This window comes from Leopardus geoffroyi, chromosome D4 (assembly GCF_018350155.1).
Source record: "Leopardus geoffroyi isolate Oge1 chromosome D4, O.geoffroyi_Oge1_pat1.0, whole genome shotgun sequence".
Taxonomy (NCBI): domain Eukaryota; kingdom Metazoa; phylum Chordata; class Mammalia; order Carnivora; family Felidae; genus Leopardus; species Leopardus geoffroyi.
This window is the reverse complement of record NC_059342.1, coordinates 93,843,736-93,867,275: the sequence shown is the minus strand read 5'-3', so window position 1 is coordinate 93,867,275 and position 23,540 is coordinate 93,843,736. Positions and strand designations below refer to the sequence as shown.

The window sequence follows — 23,540 nt, the reverse complement described above, 5'->3', positions numbered from 1 at the left end:
AGAGACAAATACGAAACACGACAAAAGTGATGTGTGTGTCTGGTGTGCAGTGGGGCAGGGTGACAGGGTGACTGCTCTCTCCATAAACCTTGTAGAACTACCTGAGTTTTAAACTGTGCGTGTGTGACTTAGATGAAAACAAAAGTCTTAAAGCAGTGCCAGACGGGAGCTGTGTTTCTCTCCCTGCAGGCAGCACCCACAGGTGACCTCGAGGCTGGAGAGGCTGAGTCCCAGAGTGCTAAGTCGGCGGGTCCTGAGCCAGCTGGAGCCGCTGGGCCTGGACCCGGGTGAGTGCCGCCCCCACAACCTGTGCGCGCCCGGCGGATGCGGGGTTCAGGCTGACCAGGGTCCACCGACCTCCCCCCCCCCCCCCCCCCCCCCCCCCCCCCCCCCCCCGCTTCCTGCCGCTTGCCCATTGCAGGCCCTGGACGCGAGCAGCAGCAGCCTGAGGCCCGCAAGCCCCTTTGCCCGCCTGCGTAGACTCCTGGGAGGTGGGGCCTTGCTGCACCCCGCCCCCTCCCTGCCCCCGCCCCTTCTTGTCCGTTCTTGTCTTTTCGTCCAATGATGGCTGATGGCCGTTCTAGCACCCGTGAGGTGGTATCTCATCATAATTTGGAGTTTCATTTCCCTGATGATTAGTGGTACCTTGGACCATTTCATTCATTCAACACCTGTTTGGATATCTTCTTTGGAAAACATCCATTCGGTTCCTCTGCTTGTTTTTAAATCTGGTTATTTCGGATTTTTGGCTATTGAATTGCATGGGTTCCTTCTGTATTTTGAACGTTAGCCTCTTGTCAGATGCGTGGTTTGCAAATATCTCCTTCCACTCTGTAGGTTGCCTCTTCATTCTGTCGACTGTTTCTTTGCTGTACAGAAGGTAATTTTTAGTTTGATGTAAGGCCACTTGTTGGTGGCTTTTGGCTTTTTGGCCCTCTTTGTTCATTGCCCTCCCCAGCCCACCAAACTAAATTTTAAACCTTCTTGCTTCTTAAAATATTCCTCAAGTTTCAACATATATTAGTTCTATTATTGTTCGGGTTAAGATATTTTCTAATTTTTATTATAATTTTTTCTTTACCCATGGGCTAATTAGAAATGTATTTCTTCTTCTGTTTTTAATGTTTGTTTATTTATTTTTTAATTTTTTTTTAATGTTTATTTATTTTTGAGACAGAGAGAGACAGAGCATGAACAGGGGAGGGGCAGAGAGAGAGGGAGACACAGAATCTGAAACAGGCTCCAGGCTCTGAGCTGTCAGCACAGAGCCCGACGCGGGGCTCGAACTCACGGACCGTGAGATCATGACCTGAGCCGAAGTCGGACGCTTAACCGACCGAGCCACCCAGGAGCCCCTAATGTTTATTTGTTTTTGAGAGAGAGAGAGCTAGTAGGGGAGGGACAGAGAGAGAAGGAGACAGAGGATGTGTCCTGACAACACAGAGCAGGATGCAAGGCTCGAGTTCACTCATGGTGAGATCGGGACCTGAGCCCAAGTCAGACACATGACTGAGCCACCCAGGCGCCCCTAGAACTGGACTTGTTAATTTCAAAGCTATGTGGCACTTTGAGTTATCTTTCTAGTGTGGGCTCTTAATCTCATCATGATCAAAGATCATGCTTCGTATGATGTCAGTCCTTTGGGTTGAAATGTGTTGTTATGAAGAAATCTAATTTCTTTTCTCTGAAAGCAGTCTCTCTCTCTCGCTCTCTCTCTCTCTCTCTGTCTCCTCTGTCTTTGATGTTCTGCAGTCTCACTCTGAGGCGAGTGGTTATAGATCTCTTTGTATTTATCTGGCTTGGTTTTTGTTGGGCTTTTTAAATCTGTGGATTGCTGTCTTCACTTGGTTCTGGAAAATTGTAAGTCACCATGTCCTCAGATGTTGCTCTTGGTTCTCCGGCCCCGTGTGTGATCTTGTCACCCTGCCTTCCCTGCGGTGTTACTGTCCTGTGTCTCGCTCACGATGAGCTCGGGCAACTCCTGCTCTTTTCCGCGTCACTAATTTTCTCCTCTGTGTCCAAAAAACTACAAAACACTGCATTTTGATCGTTGTACCTGTGGCTCCAGAAGTCATACTTTGGTTCTTTTCCAGACCTGCTCTTTCGCTTTGTGTGGTTTCTTGATACTTGAACATATTTCCAGTTTTGTCTTTTTTCCCTTCGAATGTCTTGCTCACAGGTGTTTTAGGGTCTGTGTCCAAGTTTCAGCCCCATCTCTGGTCAGCACCTGGTTTCTGTCTCAGTCACCTGCAGGCTTCTCTGTCCTCACACCCTTGAGAAATTATGCAGATCCCCTGACCCTGGACAAAGGTGCCTGCGGAAGGCAGTATTGCCTCCAGAGAGGAGGGCAATACTAGGGGCTTTTGCAGACAGAAACACATCACCAAGAGGTTTTGATGTGTGATTGTCCACGGCCCCCCAGGTGGCACCAGGTGAAGAGATGGGAGGACCAAGAAGGGGTCGCCTGGAGGCTGGTGGTGCGGGTCAGTCTGGGTCAGTTAGGGACAAGGAGCTGCTGGCTGTGCTGACGGTAGCTGGGGGGCCTCTGCCCGAAGCAGCCGAGGCAGGTCTAGGAGGACCAGCCGGCTGCTGGGACCCCTGGGGCGTCAGGGGACACAGCCCTAGGAAGGAGCCACCCTCAGGCTGCAGAAGAAGACCAAAAGAAGGGCTGTAGGTGCAGAAGCTCCAAGGAGGGTCCCGGCAGCACAGACCCCTGGGGGTGCTGGGGTCTGAGGGACAGGGAGGTCTGGGGTGCAGTTGCAGGACTGGAGCGCTAAGGAGTGGACCCCCCATGGGGATCCCCGTCCCTGGCATGGGGGCCTCTGAGGTCACCTGCATGCCTGTCCTGGGTGCTGTGTTGGGGAGCCCTGCTGGCGTCCCTCAGGGTGCACACGGGGTGAGGGACACGGGCCCGAGAGGCTCTCAGCACGGAATCACTCACAGGGTCGATGCTGGCTGCTGTGGGGGGCTGCGCCTGCCGCCTCGGCGGAGGCTCTCCCCACCCGGGACTCAGGCCCGTGTGGGGCAGGGCGGGGGTGGGGCGTGAGGCCCACAAGGCCGGGGTGGTGGGTAGGCTGTGTGGGAGACCACAGCTGGGTCTGAGATGCAGGCCTTCCCCCCCCCACCCCACCCCCCCCCCCAGCAGCCCTGCCATGACATTCACTGGCCCACAGGGCCCACACTTCCGGGTCGGGTCATGGCCACAGTGGGCCCAGGGCTTGGGGCCAGAGGGGTCTTTGGGGTCTTGGACCAGCCTTAGCCTGGCGCCCCCCGCAGTTCAGGATGTGCCCCCCTTGGAGGTCTATCCCCCCCCCACAGGTCTCAGCTGAGTGTGGCACTGGAACAGGCTAGGTGCCTAGGCACCCCTACATAGTGGGGACTCCCCCCCACTATGTGCCGAGTCACGTAGTCACACACAGTGGGGGGCCGCTGGACAAGAGGGCGGGGTAAACAAGCCGGTGCTTTCCGTGGGTGCCTCGCTCGTTGGCCTGCTGGGGGCAGGGAGGACAGACCCCCTCCGGGTCTCCTGTTCCGCATGACCACCCGCTGCCAGGCCCCATCTGCTGCTTCCCCAGCGGGGTCTGTCTTAGCCAGGAGGCCTCAGGGTCACAGCTGCGGTCACTGTCCCTTTGCCCCTCTGCAGTCCATCCGCGTGTCCACCGTCACAGCTGTGGCCTCCACAGGACCGACCCCATGTCCTCCGTGGGCTGACGTTAGACGCAGAAGGAGGGTCGGGGGCTTCTGTTTGCCTCTCCAGCCTGAGCTCCCCACTAGCCCACCCCTCCCCAGGCCTGGGTCCCAGGTGGAGCCCCCCCAAGGTGTCCTTGCGCGGAGGAACCAGCAGGCTGCAGTGTGCGTTGTATTTGGGTTTTGTGGTATCTGCAGGTGCTCAGGGGTGTGGCAGGCGGTTGGGCCTGGCTCAGCTGTGCCCGCCCCTTTAAGGGTTTGTGCTGCGTCTGGACCAGCCAGTCAGCCCAGGCTGCACCGGAATCTATCTGTGGACACGATACCGTATCCACAAGGCTTTTGGACAAAGCTTCCCACTGGCAAAATGATGCTTCAAATTGTGTAAATGTCGGAAAAGCCAGTCTCTGTCTGCAGATGCCTCTGCAAGGACACATGGTTACTTTGTGTCCTGACAGAGCCTGCAGAAATTCACTTCTTTCCTTCTTTCCTTGAGTAGCTCACTCATTCGTCCCCCCCTTCCTCAGGCCTTGTCCACCTCACTCTGCAATGTTGTCCCAGGTTCCTTAGCAGCCTCCTGGGGTCTGGAATCCTCACAGCCTGGGCAGGAAGGAGGAGGGGGTGCCCCGTCACCTGTCTGAGGAGTCGCTGGCCCTCCCTTGCAGGCCCCAACCTCTGGGCAGCACTGACCTCCGCTGTGGTTGGACAGCGACCCTGTAACAGGGCGCTCCCCAGTGCTGGGAGTGGGGTGCTGCGGGCGCAGCCACACTTCCGGAGGGTGCAGGGCCCTGAGAAGGCCAGGCCGCCACTGGGAGGGGCAGGGTTCTGTGGTCAGCATCCCCTGCGCACTGCCAGGCTTCAAGGACAGCTGGCCCCAAGAGGGAGGACCAGCATCAGAAGGCGGGGCGGGTGGATGGGTGGGTGGGAGGGGGCCCTTCCTGGGCCCCTGCGGGCTCTGAACAAAATGTGGAAGTAAGGCCAACAAGTAAGCATCAGTTTGTAAACAGGTGAGCAAGATGGCCCCTTCCTCACATTCTGGTGGGAGAAGGACACGAAGGACAAGAAGCCTGGAGAGATGGGGCTCCTGTCCCTCAGAGCCCCTGATGCAGAGGGTCTGGGAGACCCCAAACGAGGCTCAAGGCTGGGAGGGCACCTGTGGGGACAGTGAAGGGTGGAGGGGAGTGGGCAGAAGCTCCCTACACACTGGCCCCCGGCCCCTGCCCTGCCCTGAGCTCTGTGCTTTTTCAACAGCTCTGTGTCCCAACGCTGCCACTCAGCAGCGCCTGGCCGCCCTGCGCTACCTGTGCTACAAGCGGTTTGTGGAGGTGCGTGTGCCCCGGTTAGCGCCCTGAGCCTGGGCCCGTGACAGGAGGTGGGGGGAGCTCTCCCTCCCCAGCTTCTAGAGCTGCAACTAGAAAAGGTTATCTTGATGCTTACTTTTACAGAGAAGTATGTCTCAGGAGAACTGGGTGGACCACGTGCAGGTGAGTCCAGGGGCCCTGGAAGCCTCTGGAAGGGTCTGGAAGGCTCTGGAAGCCCCTGGAAGCCCTGTGCAGGGTGGGCATTCACTGGAGACCTGGGCAAGGACTAGAGGGGCACGTGACCCTGAGAGGCTATGTGCACACGTATGGACTAGGCATGTGGTGTGTAGGCCCACGCACCGGGTCAGCTCTTCCGATGTCCAGGCAGGGCCGGAAGTAGATGGTGCAGAGACAGGGCTTCTCCCCGCCCAGCACAGACCCCACACCTTGATGAGAAACCAGACACAGGGACTCACGTCTGCCCCACCCCTGTCAGAAGGTGGGGTGCCAGAGGCAGCTGCTGAGGGGGACCCCGCCAGGTGAGGCAGGGCCAGAGCGGCTGGGGGTCCTGGAGCCCCTTTTAGCTGGTGGAGCATGGAGCTGCCAGGCAATGGAGGAGGTCAGGTTTGCTGGAGATTCCACCTGTGCACCGAGAGAATATTCTAGACCATCCTTGAGTGCTGTGCTTGCACACAGCTCTGTGCCCCCTGAGGCCTTGTGAGGAATGAGCCCCCAACTGCCCAATGGGGTGATACAAGGGCCACTCCTGGCCCAGGGGGCTACAGAGCCCGCCAGGACAGCAGCCTAGACAGGACCATGTAGTGGCCTGGGTCCTTCAGGCCCGAGCTGGAAGTGTGGGTCATCATGGGCACGGCGCTGTCCCCAGCCCTGGGCGAAGCAGCCTTGGAAGAAGGTAGGGGGTGTGGGGTCCCAGATGCAGCACAGGAGCAACGCACCAGTTAGCGGGGTTGGGGGGGGGGGCCCTCCTTCCTTGATGAATGGTCTAGCATCTGGTGTTCTGAGTGGCATCCAGTGGGGGGCAGCGCTGAGCCACCCCTGCAGTGATGGGTGTGTGGGGTGGGCGGTGAGTCACCAGAGAGGAACGTGGACCCCCGGGGAAGGCCCGGAAGGCTGGTCCCCCCTGGGTGCCAAGGCCGAGGCAGCCGGAAGGGCAGCGGACATCCTGAAGAATGTGGAGGGGTTTCCACATATTGTCGTCCACGTGGGAACCCGTGGCCTGCGGGAAGCGGATGGCCTGAGGCTGCTGGGGGGACAGAGTTGTCTGGGAGGGGCCCTGCCTGTCAGCCGGCAGAGGCTCCTTGGGGAGCACAGAGGCCTCAGGGGCTAGAGATCCGGAGAGTGAGAGGCTCAGACTCTGGGGAGGGTGGGGTGCCTGGGCCTTGCCCTGGGTGCCCCGAGGCTGAGCGGACTTGGGTGGGCTGCCCGCGGGCTACATGAGTCCTGTGCCCCTGTGCTGGGCACTGGTGTGGGAGAGGCCGCCTCGGGAGGCCCCGGAGCATCGTTACCCCCCTGAGGGCCGCCCGTCCGTGTCCACTCTCTGGACCATGGATTCAGGGGTGTCCCATGGCTCTCCTTCCCCTGGGCATGTAGGCCAGCCCGAGGGTGGAGGCAAGGATACCCGAGGGGCAGACTTGGACAGCCGCAGGGTCAGGAGCAGAACCCACCCGGCAAGGGTGGAGACGATGTTCTAGAAAGACAGTACCGGTGTCAGGTTGGGGGGGCAGGACCGGCGAGGAGGTGCTGGTGATAGCAGCAGGGTGGGACCGGGCATTGGAGATGGGGAGACGGACGCAGGGAGCCAGGCCGGGCTGCGGACACAGGACGGTGACCCTCCAGCCTGACGGTGTGGAAGGTCCTCGACAGCTCGGTCAGCACAGAGCCTTGGGGTCTGCGGGGGCAGGTCTGGGCCTGGTGCGGGACTGTCTGCACCCCCTCGGGGCAGGGCCGGGCAGCACAGCCCATCCCGTCTGTCCCCAGGGCCTGGTGGGCCGGGAGGAGCGGCCCCGAGAGATGGTGTTGCAGCTGCTGGCCTCCCCCGACAACGAGGCCGTGGCCGCGCAGTGCGCCCTGGGCCTCTCGGTGCCCGAGGAGCAGCTGCCAGCCACGGTGGCCGCCGAGCTCCGCCGGCTCCAACTCCAGGAGAGGTGGGCACCCCCAGGCTCGGGAGGCTGGTGAGCGGAGCACGCCCTGGGGCCCCCACCCCTTGGGAAGTGATCCCACGACTCACATGTGCCAGCACTTTGGGAGTGAGACCGGAAAAGCAAGGAGGGGGCACATGCCCCTGTTCCCAGAACGCAGACACGCACAGAGCAGATGAGCCAGGAGCCCGCACCCCTCTGCACCGGCCTCAACCCTGGGGCCGGAGCCCACTACCGGGCCCCACACCCCCAAGGGCCTGAGGAAGCGGCGGTCTGTTGGCTGGGGGGGGGGGGGGCAGAGGCAGGTGGGCAAGGCGGAGAGAGCAGCTGTGTGGGAGGAGGGGCACAGGCGGGCACACCACAAAGACCCCCCAGACGCCAGCGGCCCTCGTAGCTCCCCTTCCTCTCTGAGGTCTGCTCTGGGCCCGGCCAGGCCAGGAGGTGCTGGGGTGAGGTGGGGTGCGGCCCCAGGGGCCCAGAGCGGGGGGGGGGGGGGGGTGGGTGCCACTGCTGTGCTTCTCCCAGGGTGGCCAGGACGCCTTCGGAGGACAGGAAGGGTGATTATTACCAGCTGCCCATCGCCAGGGAGGACATCCACTTCCTGGCCTCTTGGGAGGACTTGGCCAGGCATGAGGAGGCATTGCTACAGGTGGGTGGCCAGCTCTGGGGCCCTGTCCACACCACGGACCCCAGGCTTGGCTGTCCTTCCCACCCGCCCCAGACACCCCTGCAGAGCAGGGCACCCGTATCAGCACATTTGGAAGATCCTGGGCCCAAAACACAAGCATGAGACACTGGCCCCTCACCTGCAGCGGCTCCAGACCTGCCCTGTGGCTGGGCCCTCGGCCTGGTTGCCAGGTTCCTTTGATCCCTTCTGTGTGGAATGGCGGGCAAGCCAGGGGCCAGGCGCGGCCCTGGTCGTGTGGGAGCTCCCAGGGCTGGTCAGCCCTCCCAACAGAGGCTGCCTCACCTGGACCTCACACTCAGGGGGGGCCCGGCTAGCTGCACCCTCCCAGCCCTCAGCCACAGCCCTGCAGCCCCAGCGGGCCTCACCTGCTCATAGCAGCCCCTCTCCGCAGGCCGGCCAGGTGGTCGGGGTAGACGTGGAGTGGAGACCCTCGTTTGGCACGGGGGGCCGGCCCCAGGCATCACTCATGCAGTTGGCGGTGGAGGGCCGCGTGTTCCTGCTGGACCTGCCTATGCTCTCGCGGCCGGCGGGAGGGCAGGTGTCGAAGGCCTTCTCCAGGCTGGTGTCCCGGCTGCTCTCGGACCCCTCCATCACGAAACTGGGTGAGCAAAGCCCCTGCCCACCGAGGGGGAGGGTGCCGGGGCAAGGCCCCGGCACCCTTCCTCGGGTGCCTGTCACGCTGACGGCCCTCCCTGCAGGTTATGGGCTGGCGGGGGACCTTCGGAGCCTGGGTGCTTCCTGCCCGGCCCTGGCGCACGTGGAGAAGCAGCTGTGGGGCGGCCTGGACCTGCTGTGGGTACACAGGCAGGTCCGCTCGAGGGGGGCAGGGGGGCCCTCCTTTCTCTGCTGAGCCGCCTGCACACCCATGCCCTGCGCCAGCTGGGGGTCTTCACCGTGGGCTGGCGGGTGTCTGTGTGCCAGGATGAGCTCATGACCTCAGAGCACCTTTGTGTTGGCCACAGGTCACCAGGCCCTGCCGAGGAGGGAGCGTCACCACGTGTCCCCACACTTTCCCCAGAACCAGCCCTGCTTTGGGCCCCTCTGAGTTCTCAGCACACGCCCTTGGGGGCTGAGATGTCATCCCCAGAGCTGACCTGAGGCCCCCCCACGCAGCCTGCCTTGGCCATCCACGCCCTCCCTTCCACGCGCTGGCGGCTCTGGAGGGCGAGGGCCTTCCCCAGGGCAGGGCCGCCTGGCACCGTGGGGGCCACAGGCTGCTCACCCCTGAGGGGCTCTGTCTTGGCAGATGCGGGTGGCGAACATGCCAGCTGGAGGCATGTATGAGGCCAGGGGGCTGCGGGGCCTCAGCCTCCTGGCACAGCAGGTCCTGGGCAAGCCCCTCGACAAGACGCAGCAGCTCTCTAACTGGGATCGGCGGCCGCTGAGCGAGGGGCAGCTGGTTTACGCAGGTGCACACCCCTACTTCCCCCACACCCCACACCCCTGTGCCCCCCACACTGGAGGCTGAGGCCGACCCATGCCAACCCCAGCCGCTGACGCCTACTGCCTGCTGGAGGTGTACCAGGCGCTGAGCAGAGAGCCTGCCAGCTTCTCCCTGTCTGAGGACCTGGCCAGGAGCCTGCAGCCAGGGTGCAGTGAGAGACCCGGGGCCCGGGAGCCGCCCCGCCTGCAGGAGGCCTCAGCCCTGCCTTGGCAGGTGGGTGAAGCCCCCCCAGGACCCCTTCATAAGAGTTCTCAGGGAGGAGGACCAGACGGGGAAGGAGGCCTGGGAGGGGAGCAGAGCCCCGTCAGCGTCCTGGAGGAGGAGGGTTCCCATCGCTCTCCTGTCAGCGGGCTTGACGTGCTCCCACCAAGGTCCAGGGCGGTGTCTCGCGTGAACCATGTGGCTCCCGAGCCCCGCTGCATCGTACACAGAGCCCCCACCCCAGGAAACGTGTGGAGGCCCTGCCTGGGCCCGGTGCGAGCGATCTCGCATCATTTCGTTAATGTGTCCGTCTGCCGTGTTCTGCATGGAGGCCATACTGCTCGCGATTCTCTTTCTAAAGGCTGAGAAAGAGCTGGCCACTCGGCCCGCAGGGCTGTCACTCCCCACGGAGTCCAGGGCGGGGCAGGGGGGCCGCCGGCCTCTGAGCAGGGCCGTGTTGCAGGTGCCTGCGGCCGAGCGCGAGGACGCCGCTCCAGAGGTCCCGGCCAGGGCCTTCCGCGTGGTGTGCGACAACATGCTGCAGGGGCTGGCAAGGAGCCTCCGCTGCTTGGGCGCGGACGTGCGCGTGCTGGGCACCAACGAGGACCACCGAAGGGCAGCTGAGGTGAGCGCGGCGGGGCTTCGTGCCCACCCAGCTGGGGCTCGGGGCCCCTCTCTCCCCCTGTCCGCTGGGAGCAGGGGCTGTGTCTCAAGCTGCCGTGGTGCCCCTGCTGCATAGACCCAGCCCCGGGGCAGAGGGCAGGGCTTCCCTGGCCTGTCAGGGACACTGTCTCCAAGGACAGCGATGTTTGTGGCTGCCGGGCACCTGGGGTCTGCCGGCGGGAGCCCTCTCAGCTCCTGCAGGAGTGGGCGTGACCCAGGCAGACCCCGGTGGTCTCGCCCCCACCTCCACCCCGTTGTCCTGTGGCCCCTGGAAACACCACACAGGAAGGAGCTCCGCTCTCGGCTGTGGCAGGAGCCTGCCTGTGAGGACACCAGCCCCCGGGGCCGTGGAGAAATCCTGAGCTGGGGTCTTGGAATTCAGGGGCTTGCACTTGGATGGAAATCTTTTCCACAGGTTCATGGTGATAAAACTCAACACACAACTCACCCATCAGAGTGTACAGTTCAGTGGCTTTTTGTACATCCACAGTGTTGTGGGACCAGAACCACAACTGTCACCCCCCCCCCCCAGCCCCACCCCTGGCCCCTGGCCATCCTGTGTCTGTCCCCGGGGGGTCTGGCCATCCCGTGTCTGGCCCGGGGGGTCTGGCCATCCCGTGTCTGGCCCCTGGCCCCTGGCCATCCCGTGTCTGGCCCCGGGGGGTCTGGCCATCCCGTGTCTGTTCCCAGGGGGCGGGGGAGGCTGTTCTGGAGTCTGGCTGTGCTCACTCGGCACGTTTTCCGGGTTCATCTATGTTCTCGTATGTGCCGTTGCTTCCTTCCTTTCTACAACCAAATAGTGTCCTGTTGTGTGAATGGATGGTCACCTGGGCTGCTCCCGGTCACGCTGCTGTAGGGGAGCACAAACATGGTGGTAATGTAGTTGTCCGTGAATCGTGGTTTCTTTTGTGCCTTTGCAAACGTCCTTCTGGGAACGGGTCCCCAGGCTCACTGGATGGCTGGCTGCAGCACGGAGCCCGTGGCGGCCCTGAGACGGCAGGGCACTGGGCTCTGTCTGTGGCCCGGGAGCCCCAGAGCAAGCAGCCACCATGATTGCCTGTATATGATGTGCTGGGTCCGGGCAGGGCCGGCCGTTCGTGGCTCAGCCCCCCGACACATCCAGCACTTGTGGGTGGCTATTCTTGGTGTCACCCCCCCCACACACACAATGAGGAAGCTGAGGCCAGAAGAATGGAGCCTGCCCCAGGCTGCCTGCCCCTGCCGTTCGTGAGGGGTTGGTGGCGCTCTCCCCCATCTCTAGCCCCTCATCGGCCACTTCTCCCAGGGGCCTGTCCTGGCGTTGGCCCTGGCCACCGTCCCTGTAGAAAACACCTGTTTCCCAGCTACGGCTGCTTTTAGCCCGTGGGGTGCCAAGACCAAGGTGGCCAGCCTGGCTTCTCGGGGACTCCAGACCACACGTCATCGGTCAAGGAATTCATGAGCCAGTGGGACGGTGTCTTCCCACCAGCCCCCCAGAGAGCGTGTGGTCGCCAGCAAATGGGAGACAGGGTTTGGCTCCCGTGTTCCTTAAACACCCCTGTTACACCTGTGCTTTTTTATATTGTGTGACAAAAGGGATTTAAAGATGTAATTTACTGATCAGCTTGCAGTCAGTCCGTAATCAAGAGAGTATTTCGAATCACTCAGGTGGGCCCAGCATCATCACATGAGCCCTTCAGAGCAGAAACAGGAGGCAGGAGTCGGAGTCAAGGCACAGGGTGCTGTTGCCCAGTGGGTCTGCCCCCGCCCCCAGAGCCCGGCCGCAACCCAGCTTCTGCAGAGTGGTGCTTGGGGGAAACGTTCCGGCCGCACAAGAGAGGGAGCGCAGGTCCTGGTGGCAGAGCGTGTGGCGCTGCCGGAACAGACGGATGGACGGATGTGGAAGGAGCTTGGCAATCGAGGGCGGTTTGGGGCACCGGGGTTGAAGCCTGGCCGGCCTTGGCGGACTGCGGGTCGAAGGCGTTGAAGGTCGCGAGACAGAAGCAGGGTCCGCTCAGTGCTGCTGGGCCAGCCGGGGCCGGGATTCAGACCTAAAGACGCACCGACTTCAGTTGAGAGGAGATGCCCGGCCCGCCCTGGCGAAGGCGGCACTTGTGGGTGGTCCTTCTCCGCGGTGCAAACCTGTGGACGGAGGTGTGAGCCAGACCCGGACCCTGCCCTGGTGTCGTACTTGCCGTGGACTGGTGTCAGCCATCCAGTTTCCAAAGTCCCTTTGACTCATTTCTGCCCAGCAGGCCTTTTGATCAAAGCTGTGACTGGATTCTGCCTTTTCGGGGCCTCCAGAGTAGGAAGCTTCGCGCCCCTTTGCTTGTCTGCTGCCAGAAACGCTCTGGGCGGTGATGGTCTCGCGGGGGCAGGGCCTCGGGCACTTTCCAGAGAGAGCTGCTGGGTCCCTGGGCTGCTCTCCGTCCTCCTCCATGGACCTTTCCGGACCGTGTGTTTCCGCATCAGAACTCCCACGAGGGAACCGTGTGTTCTGTACGCGGGCAGTTGTCCTCGAGGTCCCGCCTCCTGTACCGCTCATCTCGTGTGCTGCTGGTGCACGGACAAGCCCGTTCTTGGAGGGAAACGAGGCTCTGCTGCTGAGGGCCCCGGGGCACGAGGGGCGTCCTCCCTGCAGGCAGGCGGGGTGCTCGCAGAGAACGGGGCGCCGTGTCCTGCGCTGGTCAGGCAGGCCCCCAGACCTGAGGCCCCCACGCAGGTGCTCAGGGCACATCCCGGGGCCTCCTGCTGCTTCTCGTCAAGTGGGAGAGGACAGGGTCAGCTGGGAGAAGGTCTCTTCAGCAAAGAGGAGCCAGACTGGGTGCCGGGGGGGGGGGGGGGGGGGGGGGCGGCGGGCTTCTCAGTCTGGTGGGACCGTGAAAGATGCTAAAATCAAGTGATTGGTTTCCAAAGGGTGGCCAAGGGGAGGCCAGGTACCATGGAGAAGAGGTCAGAGTTTGAGTTTACAAAAGGCTATGGAGGGCCGTGAGGGCATGAGGGTGCCCACCAAGCCCGAGTCCTCAGGGAAGGACTTCCCTCGGCAGAAGCCAGAATTTGAGGAGAAAGTCCACCCACCGGTGACAGCTCTGGGCTGTGCCTGTGGTGTCCTGCCGCTCATGACCCGTCCCCGATGGGCCACCCGGTGGACTTCAGGCGCACCTGGCCAGCCACATGAGCGAGAGCCAGTTCCTTGTTTATGCCTCCGACTGGTGCCGCTTCTCCGGGCGACCGTAGCTCCTACGGACGCTGGTGCCAGATGTGGCTCCAGAGCACAGCCTTCAGGAGGGGTCCTCTGAGTGGGGTCCGGGGTTTCCAACTCGGTGCTCTAATCTGACGACCTTAAAAGGCAGCGTCTCCCGCAGGAGACAGGTCGCTGGGAATCCATGGCGTCACGTGGCAAAAGGCACTCAAAATCTTGCCTGCCCTGGATATCCTTACCAAATACCTATGGAAGAAGAGACTGGTGAACGCCTCAGGACGTTTTAGTCAAAGTAACCAGCGCGTGGAATCAGCCAGACAAAGTGGCGAAGGGAAGGAGTGGGCGTGGGCCTCACACTTCGTGTTCACAGCCCGCACAGGGGACTGCAGAGCTCCCGTATCTGCCCAGGAGAAGCCGCAGGCCTGAGACTGCGGGACAGCAGAGCCAGGGTCTGCGCCTCCGGACGGGCAAGTGGGAACAAGCCAAGTTCACCACTGGCACCAAGCTGTCCTCGCCCGTCCTGTCGGTGTGAAGTCCTGCATCGTGTATTTTAATTCGCCGATCTCTGGTTACCGACCAAGCTGTGTTCGCCAGCTGCTGCCGCCTCCAGCTTACGACGTGCTGGGTGAGGCAGTCGGTGGAGCGGGCCTGACGCCGTCCTTCGAGAGGCCCGTGCAGAAGCGCTTGGCCAGCAAACCGTTCCCTCGCTGATACGGCACTTGCCTGAAATGCTGAAGGTGGCTCACCGTGCCTGCAGCGTCCACACGGCGTGTGTTCTGTGTGGGCCCCCCCCGCCCCCCGTCTCTCTGGGAGTCGGCAGTTTGGGCGTAGGCCGGGCCGAGGTGCCCGTGTACCCGGCCCCGGCACAGCCCCTGCGGCTTCGCCTGACAGCCAGCGCTCCCTGCCACGTGCCCCCGCTGCTGGATGCACCCCGTGCCTCTAGCGCCTCGCCCGTGTGCCTTTGCACGTGTTCGTTTTGCTTCGTATCCTTGCCCCAGAATCAGCCTTTGCCATTAACGAGAACACATACGAGTCCTTCTAGTGAGCCTGGGGGCTTTGGGGACCCTGCCCTGGAAAGGTCTCCCCTGGCTCCATCCCTCTGGCTTTGCTCTTCACCTTGGCAGGAGGTGGGGTGAGCCCAGCCACTCGGGTAAAGCCTGGAACTGCACTGACAGCCGGTCAGGTGAGGGGAGGGAGGCGGCCTCCCACCTCTCTGCTCCGGCCCTCTCCACCAAGCCTCGCTGCCTCGCTCGGCAGAGCTCACCCGGGAACTTGGCGGTTTTGCCAAGAATTGATCTCACACCCAGAAGCCTGCTGAAAGTCTCCTCAGTTCTGCTGAGCCGGCAGTCGGGTCTCGGGGCCTCCTGCGGACTCACCGCCTACGGACAGCTGTCCTTCCTCCCTCTCCAATCCTTTCAGCCTCAGCTTCGCTCACTTGCGCAGAAGCGGTAGACTCTTTGCCCCGCGCCCTCCAAAGCCCAGGGGCTGTTTCAGCACGAAGCCGATGCCCGGCTGCCCTCCGGTCGTGAAGGAGATGGGGATCTGCCGAAAGCTGCCTCTGCGGCAACCGAGATAACCTCCGTGGTTGGACCTGTCTTGGCCCAGCTTGTGACCCTTTCCTATACCGCTGGCCTTGGTTTGAAGGTCTTCTGTGGGAAGTTTGGGTCCCCCCAGGAACACGTCTGACACAGCACTGCTCCTTTCATCGCCCTCTTTTCTGGCCTCGTAAACACGTGGAGGCGTTTTCCCTCTTTCTGCAACTTGGAGTCATGTTTGAATTCTCTTCTCCTCCAATGTTGGCTGACTTCCTGCGAGGCTTCCGGGCCTGACATGTTAGGGGAAGGGGTTTCTGGAGCTGATTCTTTCTTAGTGAATAATTATAGGACTGTTTAGTTGTCTGCATCTTCTTGGGTCACTTTTGGTGATTAATCTTTTTCTGGAACGTGTCCCTCCCGCCCCGTGTCCCAGATCCACACCGTCGTTGGTGTTCTCTGCGTGAGTCCCGCCGTGCCTGCAGCACTCACGCTTCTGGTCTCACCGTCGGGCACTCGCGCTCCTCCGTTTCTCTTGATCTTACGGAGATTTGTTAACTTAATAAGTCTTTTCAAAGTACTGGTATCTGGTTTGTTGATCCTTTCTATCTCATTCTTGTTTTCTGTCTCATTAACTTCTATTCTTATCTTTATAGTTTCCTTCCTTTTGCTTTCTTGGGGTTACTTCCAAGTGGGGTGCTCCTTAGCTCCTTAACTTTCAGGCTTTTGAATTTGATGATGTAAACATTCAAGACCATAAATTTTTTCTTGAAGTACCGTTTCCACTGCATTCCATCAGTTTCGATCTGTAGTACTTTTCTTATTCCATAGTTGTAATAATTTTTTTTTTAATTTTTTTTTTTTCAACGTTCATTTTTTATTTTTGGGACAGAGAGAGACAGAGCATGAACGGGGGAGGGGCAGAGAGAGAGGGAGACACAGAATCGGAAACAGGCTCCAGGCTCTGAGCCATCAGCCCAGAGCCCGACGCGGGGCTCGAACTCACGGACCGCGAGATCGTGACCTGGCTGAAGTCGGACGCTTAACCGACTGCGCCACCCAGGCGCCCCAGTTGTAATAATTTTTGAGTGCCTGTTACAATTACTTATTTGACTCAAGAGTTCTCTAGAAAACTATTTTCTAATTTCAGAAAGCTTGGAGTTTTAGAGCTTTTTAGTTCTCTTTTTTAAATGGATTTCTAACCTAACTGAATAGTAATCAAGGAGCATCGTCTATATAGTGCTAATTTAAATGTTTGTGAAGACTTGCCTTATATAGCCAAGTAGACGATCTTTTTAATCAATGTTCCATGTGGGTTTTTGTTTTTAATGTTTTTTTTAACATTTATTCATTTTTGAGAGAGAGAACAGAGCATGAGACAAGGAGGGGCAGAGAGAGAGGGAGACACAGAATCAGTCTCCAGGCTCTGAGCTGTCAGCACAGAGCCCAACACGGGGCCCTAACTCACTGACCGTGAGATCATGACCTGAGCCAAAGTCCGACACTCAACTGACTGAGCCACCCAGGCGCCCCCCATGTGGGTTTTAAAAGGATACATATTCTCCTCTAATCATGCTCATTTCTCTCTCTCTCTCTCTCTCTCTCTCATACATACACATACTCAGTAGATCAAACTGAATTAATATATTTCTCAAATCGTCTGTACCTCAATTATTTTTCTGCCTAATTCTCTGTACTGAAGTCTCCTATGATGGTGGGTTCATCAAATTCTTCTTGTAGTTGTGTCAGCATTTTCTTTATATGTTTTTAAATGATGTTATTAGGTGCATATGCATATAATTTTTAGACTTCTTATATCTTCTTGTTTGAAATCTTTTACAATTATTACCTAACAATAAACCTCTTTGGCTCTAGTAATGCTCTTTGCCATAAAGTCTATTTTAACTAATATTGATGTCATTTCTCCAGTATTCTTTGGTTAGTATTTGTATGTCATTCCTAGTCCTTTTACTTTCAACCTTCCTTTACTCTTGTAGACTAGGTGTATTATATGCGTTTCTTATAAGATGCTTCTAGCTGAATGTGAAAAAAAAATCTAGTCTGACAATCTTTGCTTTTTAAATTATTAGGTTAGTCTGTGTGCATTTAATGTAATTGCTAATACCCTTTGGGTTCAGTTGTGCTCCCCTAACTTCTGTTTTCTGTTGCTTCTCCTTCTGTTCTTTTTTCCCTTTGTTTCTTAACATTCTTTTAGCTTTTCACCCTTGTTCTATTTTTCTATTAGTTTGAAAGTTATAAATTCCATTTCTTATTTATTTGGGGGGGGGGGATGCAGAGAGAGGAGAGAGAGAATCCTAAGCAGGCTCCACGATGTCGGCGCAGAGCCCAACATGGGGATCCAAGTCACGAACCGTGAGATCGTGACCTGAGCCAAAGTCACAAGTCAGACGCTCACCAACGGAGCCACCCAGATGCCCCTATAAGTTATATTTCTGTCCTTTTAGAGATTATGCTAGAAATTGTAACATTTATATCTGAGTTAACGTTGTCTAGAGTTAAAGTTAATACGAGGATCTTAGATCAAGTCGGTTTTCTCCCTCCCAACTTACCTGTTGTTATTTTCCAATATTTTAACACGATGTGGTTTTTCTTGATTCTACTAATTAGACATCATATTTATTTTGTGTATTTGATGGCTTGTAGAGTTTATGCTGTGTGCATGTGCCCTTGTACAACAGAACTTGCTCCAAGAAGAAGCAAGCTCTTTCTTGCTAAAAGAACTTCTTTTACTACATCATTTCACTGGGGCTATTTTTCCCTGAAAAATCTCTATGTCCTCTCTCCTGAAAGAGAGTGTTCTGGGTTTATAACTATAGTTTGACAAACTTTGAAAATAGCCCATTGTTTTTTGGTGTCCATCGTTGCTGTTGAGATGTTTGTTTGTCATCAGTACTTGGTCATTTCTTTTTTTTCTTTTCTTCTTTTTTTTTTAGGCTTATTTATTTTTGAGAAAGCATGAGCGGGGGAGGGGCAGAGAGAGGGGGAGACACAGAATCAGGCTCCAGGCTCTAAGCTGTCAGCACAGAGCCCAACATGGGGCTTGAACTCACGGACCGTGAGATCATGACCTGAGCCGAAGTCGGACACTCAACCTGACAGAGCCACCGGGCGCCCCTATGCTTGGTCATTTCCGTATACCTTGTCTGTATATTTTCTCTTAACTTTCCATTCATTTCTTCTTTCTTCATATTTACTTCAGTTGTGTTTGTTTGTTTTGTTTTTTATTCATCACACAGACGTATGTTTGTTATCACTACAAGGTAACCACTCGCTTTATTGCTTTTTTTCTTCTTTTTTGGGGTAAAATATACAAAACATTGATCATTTTAACCATTTTTAAGTGTACACTTTAGTAACATTAAGGACTCGTAGTGTTGTGTAACCCTCACCACTATCTAGCTGCAGAAATTTTTCATCATCCTAAAGAAAGGCTTTGTACCCATTAAACATTCTCCATCCCCCTCCCCCACCCCTGGGGCCCACCATTCTGGTTTCTTTCTCTATGAGTTGGATTTTTCTGAATACCTGATATATGCAGAATCGTACAGTATTTGTCCTTTTGTGTCTGGGTGATTTCATGGAGCAGAATGTCTTCAGGGTTCATCCACATTGTAGCGTGTTGGACTCTCCTTCCTTCTTAAGGCTGAATAAATTCCAGCGTGTGTGCGTGTGTGCGCGTGTGTGTATGTGTGTGTGTGTGTGTGCGCGTGCGCCCACTCACCTGGACGCTTGGGTCCTTTCCACCTTCTGGCTGTTGTGAGTAATGCCAGTGCGTACCTTTCTGTCCAAGTATCTGTTCAAGTTTCCGCTTCCAGTTCCTGTGTGACTGTGCCTAGAAGCGGGGTGGCTGAATCATATGACGATTCTACGTGTAACTTTTTGAGACGCTGCCATACTGTTTTCCATGGTGAATATACCATTTTATTGCAACCAGCCACGCATGAGGGCTCCAACCTCTCTACATCCTCACTAACGCTTATTTCCCCTAATGGGTGCGAAGTCATATCTCGTCGTTTGCATTTGCATTTCTCTAACGATTAAAGATGTTGAGTGTCTTCTCACGTGCTTGTTGGCCATCTGCACGTCTTCTTTGGAGAAATGTCTATTTAAGCCCCTGGGCCACTTTTAATTGGGTTATTTGCTTTTTTGTTGCTGACTTGTAGGAGTTCTTTATACGTTCTGGATATTAATCCCAGAGCCGATACATGATTTGCAAATATCTTCCCTCACTCTTCACTTTCTCGATAGTGTCCTATGATGTACAATTGTTAAATTTCCATGAAGTCCAATTCTTCTGTTTTTAATTTTGTTGGCCTTGCTTTTGGTGCCATATCCAAGAAATCGTTGCCAAATACAATGCCATGGCATTTCCCACACCACGTTTTCTTTTAAGATTTTTAGTTTTTGGTTTCCTTTTAGTTTTAGGGACACCTGCATGACTCTGTCGGTTAAGCATCCAACTCTTGGTTTCAGCTCAGGTCATGATCTCATGGTTTGTGAGTTCGACCCCCGTATCGGGCTCCGCAGCTGGCACCGTGGAGCCTGCTTGGGATTCTCTCCCTCTCTCCACACCCCCTCTCTATCCCTCCCCTGCTCATGCTGTCTCTCTCTCTCTCTCTCTCTCAAAATAAACAAATGAACTTAAAAAAAGAGATTTTTATAGTTTTAACTCTTACATTTTTGTGTTGGCCCCTTGCATACTTCAGAGATCACCAGGGATTGTTTAGAATGTGCCGAACCCATCAATATCGCCGTGTTTGACGTCTCTGTGCATTGCTGCTGTCACCTCATTGATGGGTGCCCTGCCCCCCTGTGGCATGTGAGAGCTTTCCTTGGGTCCTCAGTCCTTTTCACGTGACACTTGTGGACTCTGATGACTTCTTTGCTTTCTGACACGGCGAGATGTGCCCGCCTCACTGTGTGCATTTTCTGCCTCAGACCTGGAGTCAGCTAGTTCTCCGAAAAGAGCCCGATTCCCTTTCCACCTGTTTGGAAACCAGTCTGGGCACAGGCTGCTCCTGGCTACATGGTTGTTCTCACTTGGAGGCCTTTGTGGTAGACAGAGTGATGAAATACTTTTCAATGTGTGTGCACACACAGGCACGCACGTGCACACGCACGTGTGAAATTCGTACCGAAGCTCCCGTCGGGCCTGAAGCCGTGGTGCCACCTCCCTGGTTCCCATGCTCACCCTTCCTTCTCCCACCCGGACCCAGCTCAGCACCAGCGTCGGCCATCTGTCTTTGGCACAGTTGGCAGCGAGCATTTCGAGGGATGCCGCCGGAGTCGGCACCGGCGACAGGACCGCTCGCTGCCCGGCTTCTTCGCCCTGGCCGCTAGCACGGCAGCCTGGAGCTGCGCAGTCAGTTCGCCGCGCTTTCGGGGCGCTTGGAAGACTTCTTTGTCTGCAGTTCATTGGTCTCATCATCTTTGGATTTTTAGAGATTGCTTTTTTGATTTCAAATTTTGTTTGCAATTATGTAAAATGGTTGCATGATTTTAAGACCCGATCTGCACAATGAGGCAGCGGCCCAGGACTCTGCTGGCCGCGCAGGCCCCAGGCGGGCAGCCTGGGGGCCGGGGTGGGGGGTGGGGGTGAGCGGTGGTGGCAGCAGAGGCCGGACAGGGCAGAGGCGAGGGCAGAAGTAGCCCTTGTCCTGGAACCAGCCTGCCCCTCACCTGTCCCTCTGCCTCCCCACAGGTTGCCAGGCAGGAGGGAAGGATCATCTTGACGTCGGGGCTGCCATACCACAAGGTGGGGGCCCTGAAGATGGCTCATCTTTCCAAGGGAGCCTCAGCCTGGCCCTTGGGCCACCGCCCTCGGGGTCTGCTCGCTGCGGGGGGGCTAGTGGGAGTGGGGGCTGACAGCTGTCCCGCTTGGGGGGACGAGCTGGGGGGGAGGAGCCCTTGGCCCCGGAGCCCAGGGAGGGGAGGTGGGCCTGGAGAGGCTCTGGGTCCTGTGCCCGCGGCTCAGCGGCTGTGCTTCCGTGCAGCTCCGGGCCCAGGTCGGGGCTGGGCGCTGCCTCTGGGTGGACTGCTCCCTCAAGGCCCGTCAGCAGGCCAAGGCCGTGCTCAGGCATTTCAACGTTCGAGTCACCCACGCAGACATCTTCAGCCGCTGCCAGGTGAGTCCCACCTGCCCCCGGCCTGCCTTGGGCCAGTGTGTGAGCCCCAGGGCTGTCAGGAAGCCACTGCTGTGACAGGAGACCCAACGTGTCTCTGGCTGGTGGCAAGACAACAGAAGTCATGTGCTTTAGCGTTTGTGCCCTTCCAAGCGGCCGCCGCCGCCCCATCTGGGGCAGATGGGCACCACCGGGTCCATTCTAACGTCTAGAAAGGTCTGGGTCGGGAAAGCCGTGTCTAGGGTTAAGATCAGAGAGGGGGGTCTGAGGCCTGAGTCCTGTCTGCCGATTCGGACCAGGGAGGGGGCGCCCTCCTCTCCCTTCTCTGCCGGCCTGGGTGCACCGAGTCCTAGCCCCCATATCCGGCTTAGGGGGAGGTGGTGCAGGCCGGGGCGTGGCTGCACTGCGGCATGGGGTCCCCACAGGGCACAGTCCTAGCGCACCTCAGTGGCTCCTGGTGCAGAGTGCTGGCTGTTCCCGGAATATTTGGAGTTGGGGCCATGATGAAGCTCTGTGAGGAGCACCTCTCCAAGCCCAGTTGTTTGGTGGACACTGGGCCTCACCTCTGCAGCGCAGGGGGGTAGGGGGTAGGGTCTCCAGCCAGGCTCATGGGACATCATCCCACCTTGGTGTGTCTGCGTCTGGAGATGGGGCACCCTGAGGGCAGGCATGCAGCTGAGTGTGAGGGAGACAGGAGGGAGGGAGGCCCTTCTTCAGGTCCTGGACCCCCCTCTACCCAGCTTCAGGTACAGCCTGTGCCGACCCCGGGCCCCCGGCCCTGCCAGAAATGACTGCGGTCATCCCCATCCCGGTGGCGGGGCCCTTTCCTTCAGCGAGCTCTGGCAGGACAGGAACCTTGTCTGCGGCCTCTCTTTGTCTGTGCTCAAGCCGACAAGTGTTGTAAAGACCCCAGGACGTCCGGGATGCCTGGGAGGCATTTTAATGAGCTTTTCAGAGCCTCTGCTGCTAAGTTTTCTTGAGAAAACAGGAAGTTGGGTAGCTGGGAGGAAACCCCCACCCGTGCCCCGGGAAGCCTCATGCTGGGGAGCAGGCTGACCTCCTTCAGGCCTGCGAGGGCACCGAGGGCAGCCGCACACGGAAGAGTGTCCCCGGCCCCACCTGCCCCTCCGCCCTGGGCGGTTGTAGAGCCCCCCTGCCCTGCCAGGTGCGAGGGGCAGGATGCAGAATGTGCCCCAGGGAGGTGGGGTGGGTGCAGTGTGGAGCCAGCTCAAAGGCTGGGAGGCAGAGTTGCACCAGCCCTGATAGGGGACCAGCAAGTGCCCTGGCCAGAGAGGGCAGCTCTCCAGCACCCCAGGACAGAAGACAACCCACTGGGGGGACACCGTGTCGTCCGGGGGCACAGAGGTGCTAAGACCTATTCTGGCTGCAGCAGGGAGCGGGTGGGGGGGGGGAGGGAGCCCAGGTGAGAGGTGGCATCTGTAGCAGGTGAGGAGTGGGCTCGGGTTTCAGGCTTTGCCCCTGGCCAGCAGGGAGGGAAGGTGCTGGGTCTGGGCTCCCTGGGGTCTTGGTCTGGAGGCCCACGCATCAGGCCCTCTGGGTTGGGGACGGGCATGGGGAAGGGGAAGCCTCGGCTCGGGAGCTCTGCCCAGCACCGTCCTTATTTGAGGTGTATATGCATTCAGCCAAGACTAGCTGGGGAGGAGGACAGACAGGGTCCACGACTTGGTGCCATGCGACTGCACTGGCCGAGAAGCAGAGGGCAGCCACCCCAGGCTCGAGAGGGGGGGGGCGGGAGGGGGCGTCCCAGGCAGAGACCCCTGTGTGTGGCTGCAGTCAGGGGCTGGCTGACAGGCAGCAGGCAGGAGCACAGGTGTAAGGCTGCATGTGGACGCCTGACGGGCCTTTGTCAAGAAAGGGCCCAGAGAGCTTCTGGTTCCAAGGCTGGCCAGCGGCCTCCAGCTGAGCTCAGCTCCAAAAGAAAGTGTGCTGGGTGTGCCCCAGGGCAGGACCCTCCCTGGGTGGCAGATAACTGTGTGGGAGGGTCCAGGAATGTGCACAAGGAGCCTGAAAGGCCAACTCTATGGAGCCAAGTGGGCAGAGAAAGGGGTTTCTGAGAAGCCAGGATTTCTAAATTTGGAGCTGGCCGTGGTCACCACAGAGACATCTGGGGAAGCGGTGGGAGGACTAAGCTTACTCTGTGTCAGTGAGCTGGTAGTATTAATGCTTGGGCCTGAGGCCGGGGTCCCCACGCATGTTCTCAGACCAAATACCCAGTCATTGTGAGCACAGGTCTGGGCAGGCCTCCGGCCACATTCCCACCCAGAGCTCCTGGAGCCCCTCCGCCACGGCATTCCCAGCTGAACCCCAGGAGCTCAGCCTGAGAAACAGCCAGGAACGCCCAACCACCCCATCCTGCACACTGGCCACCCCTACTCCCCACCCAGTTCTCAGGGCCAGGCAAGGTAGACGGGTGGCAAGCACCGAGAAGCCCCGAAGAGGTGCCCCACAGACGTTCCCAGGCGATGGCCCAAAGCTCAGCGAAGCCACTAGGCTGGCTCCACGTGGCCCCATGGGCTAGACTGG

General features: G+C 58.3%; 1 protein-coding gene across 5 annotated transcripts in view; it reads left to right on the top strand.

Annotated features, from left to right (window-relative positions):
* Positions 1 to 23,540, top strand: part of EXD3 (exonuclease 3'-5' domain containing 3) — an 81,417-nt gene that overhangs the window by 43,911 nt on the left and 13,966 nt on the right. For 4 of the 5 annotated variants that reach the window (XM_045470090.1, XM_045470089.1, XM_045470087.1 and 1 more), the window contains 12 exons: positions 190 to 287; positions 4,936 to 5,009; positions 5,130 to 5,168; positions 6,984 to 7,150; positions 7,670 to 7,793; positions 8,224 to 8,434; positions 8,531 to 8,640; positions 9,079 to 9,241; positions 9,323 to 9,489; positions 9,941 to 10,102; positions 20,576 to 20,629; positions 20,868 to 20,999. In XM_045470090.1, the coding sequence (XP_045326046.1) occupies positions 190 to 287; positions 4,936 to 5,009; positions 5,130 to 5,168; positions 6,984 to 7,150; positions 7,670 to 7,793; positions 8,224 to 8,434; positions 8,531 to 8,640; positions 9,079 to 9,241; positions 9,323 to 9,489; positions 9,941 to 10,102; positions 20,576 to 20,629; positions 20,868 to 20,999 (1,501 nt within the window). Of the gene's footprint in view, positions 1 to 189; positions 288 to 4,935; positions 5,010 to 5,129; positions 5,169 to 6,983; positions 7,151 to 7,669; positions 7,794 to 8,223; positions 8,435 to 8,530; positions 8,641 to 9,078; positions 9,242 to 9,322; positions 9,490 to 9,940; positions 10,103 to 10,555; positions 11,762 to 20,575; positions 20,630 to 20,867; positions 21,000 to 23,540 lie in introns of those variants that run through there. The other variant, XM_045470088.1, reaches the window with a different exon arrangement.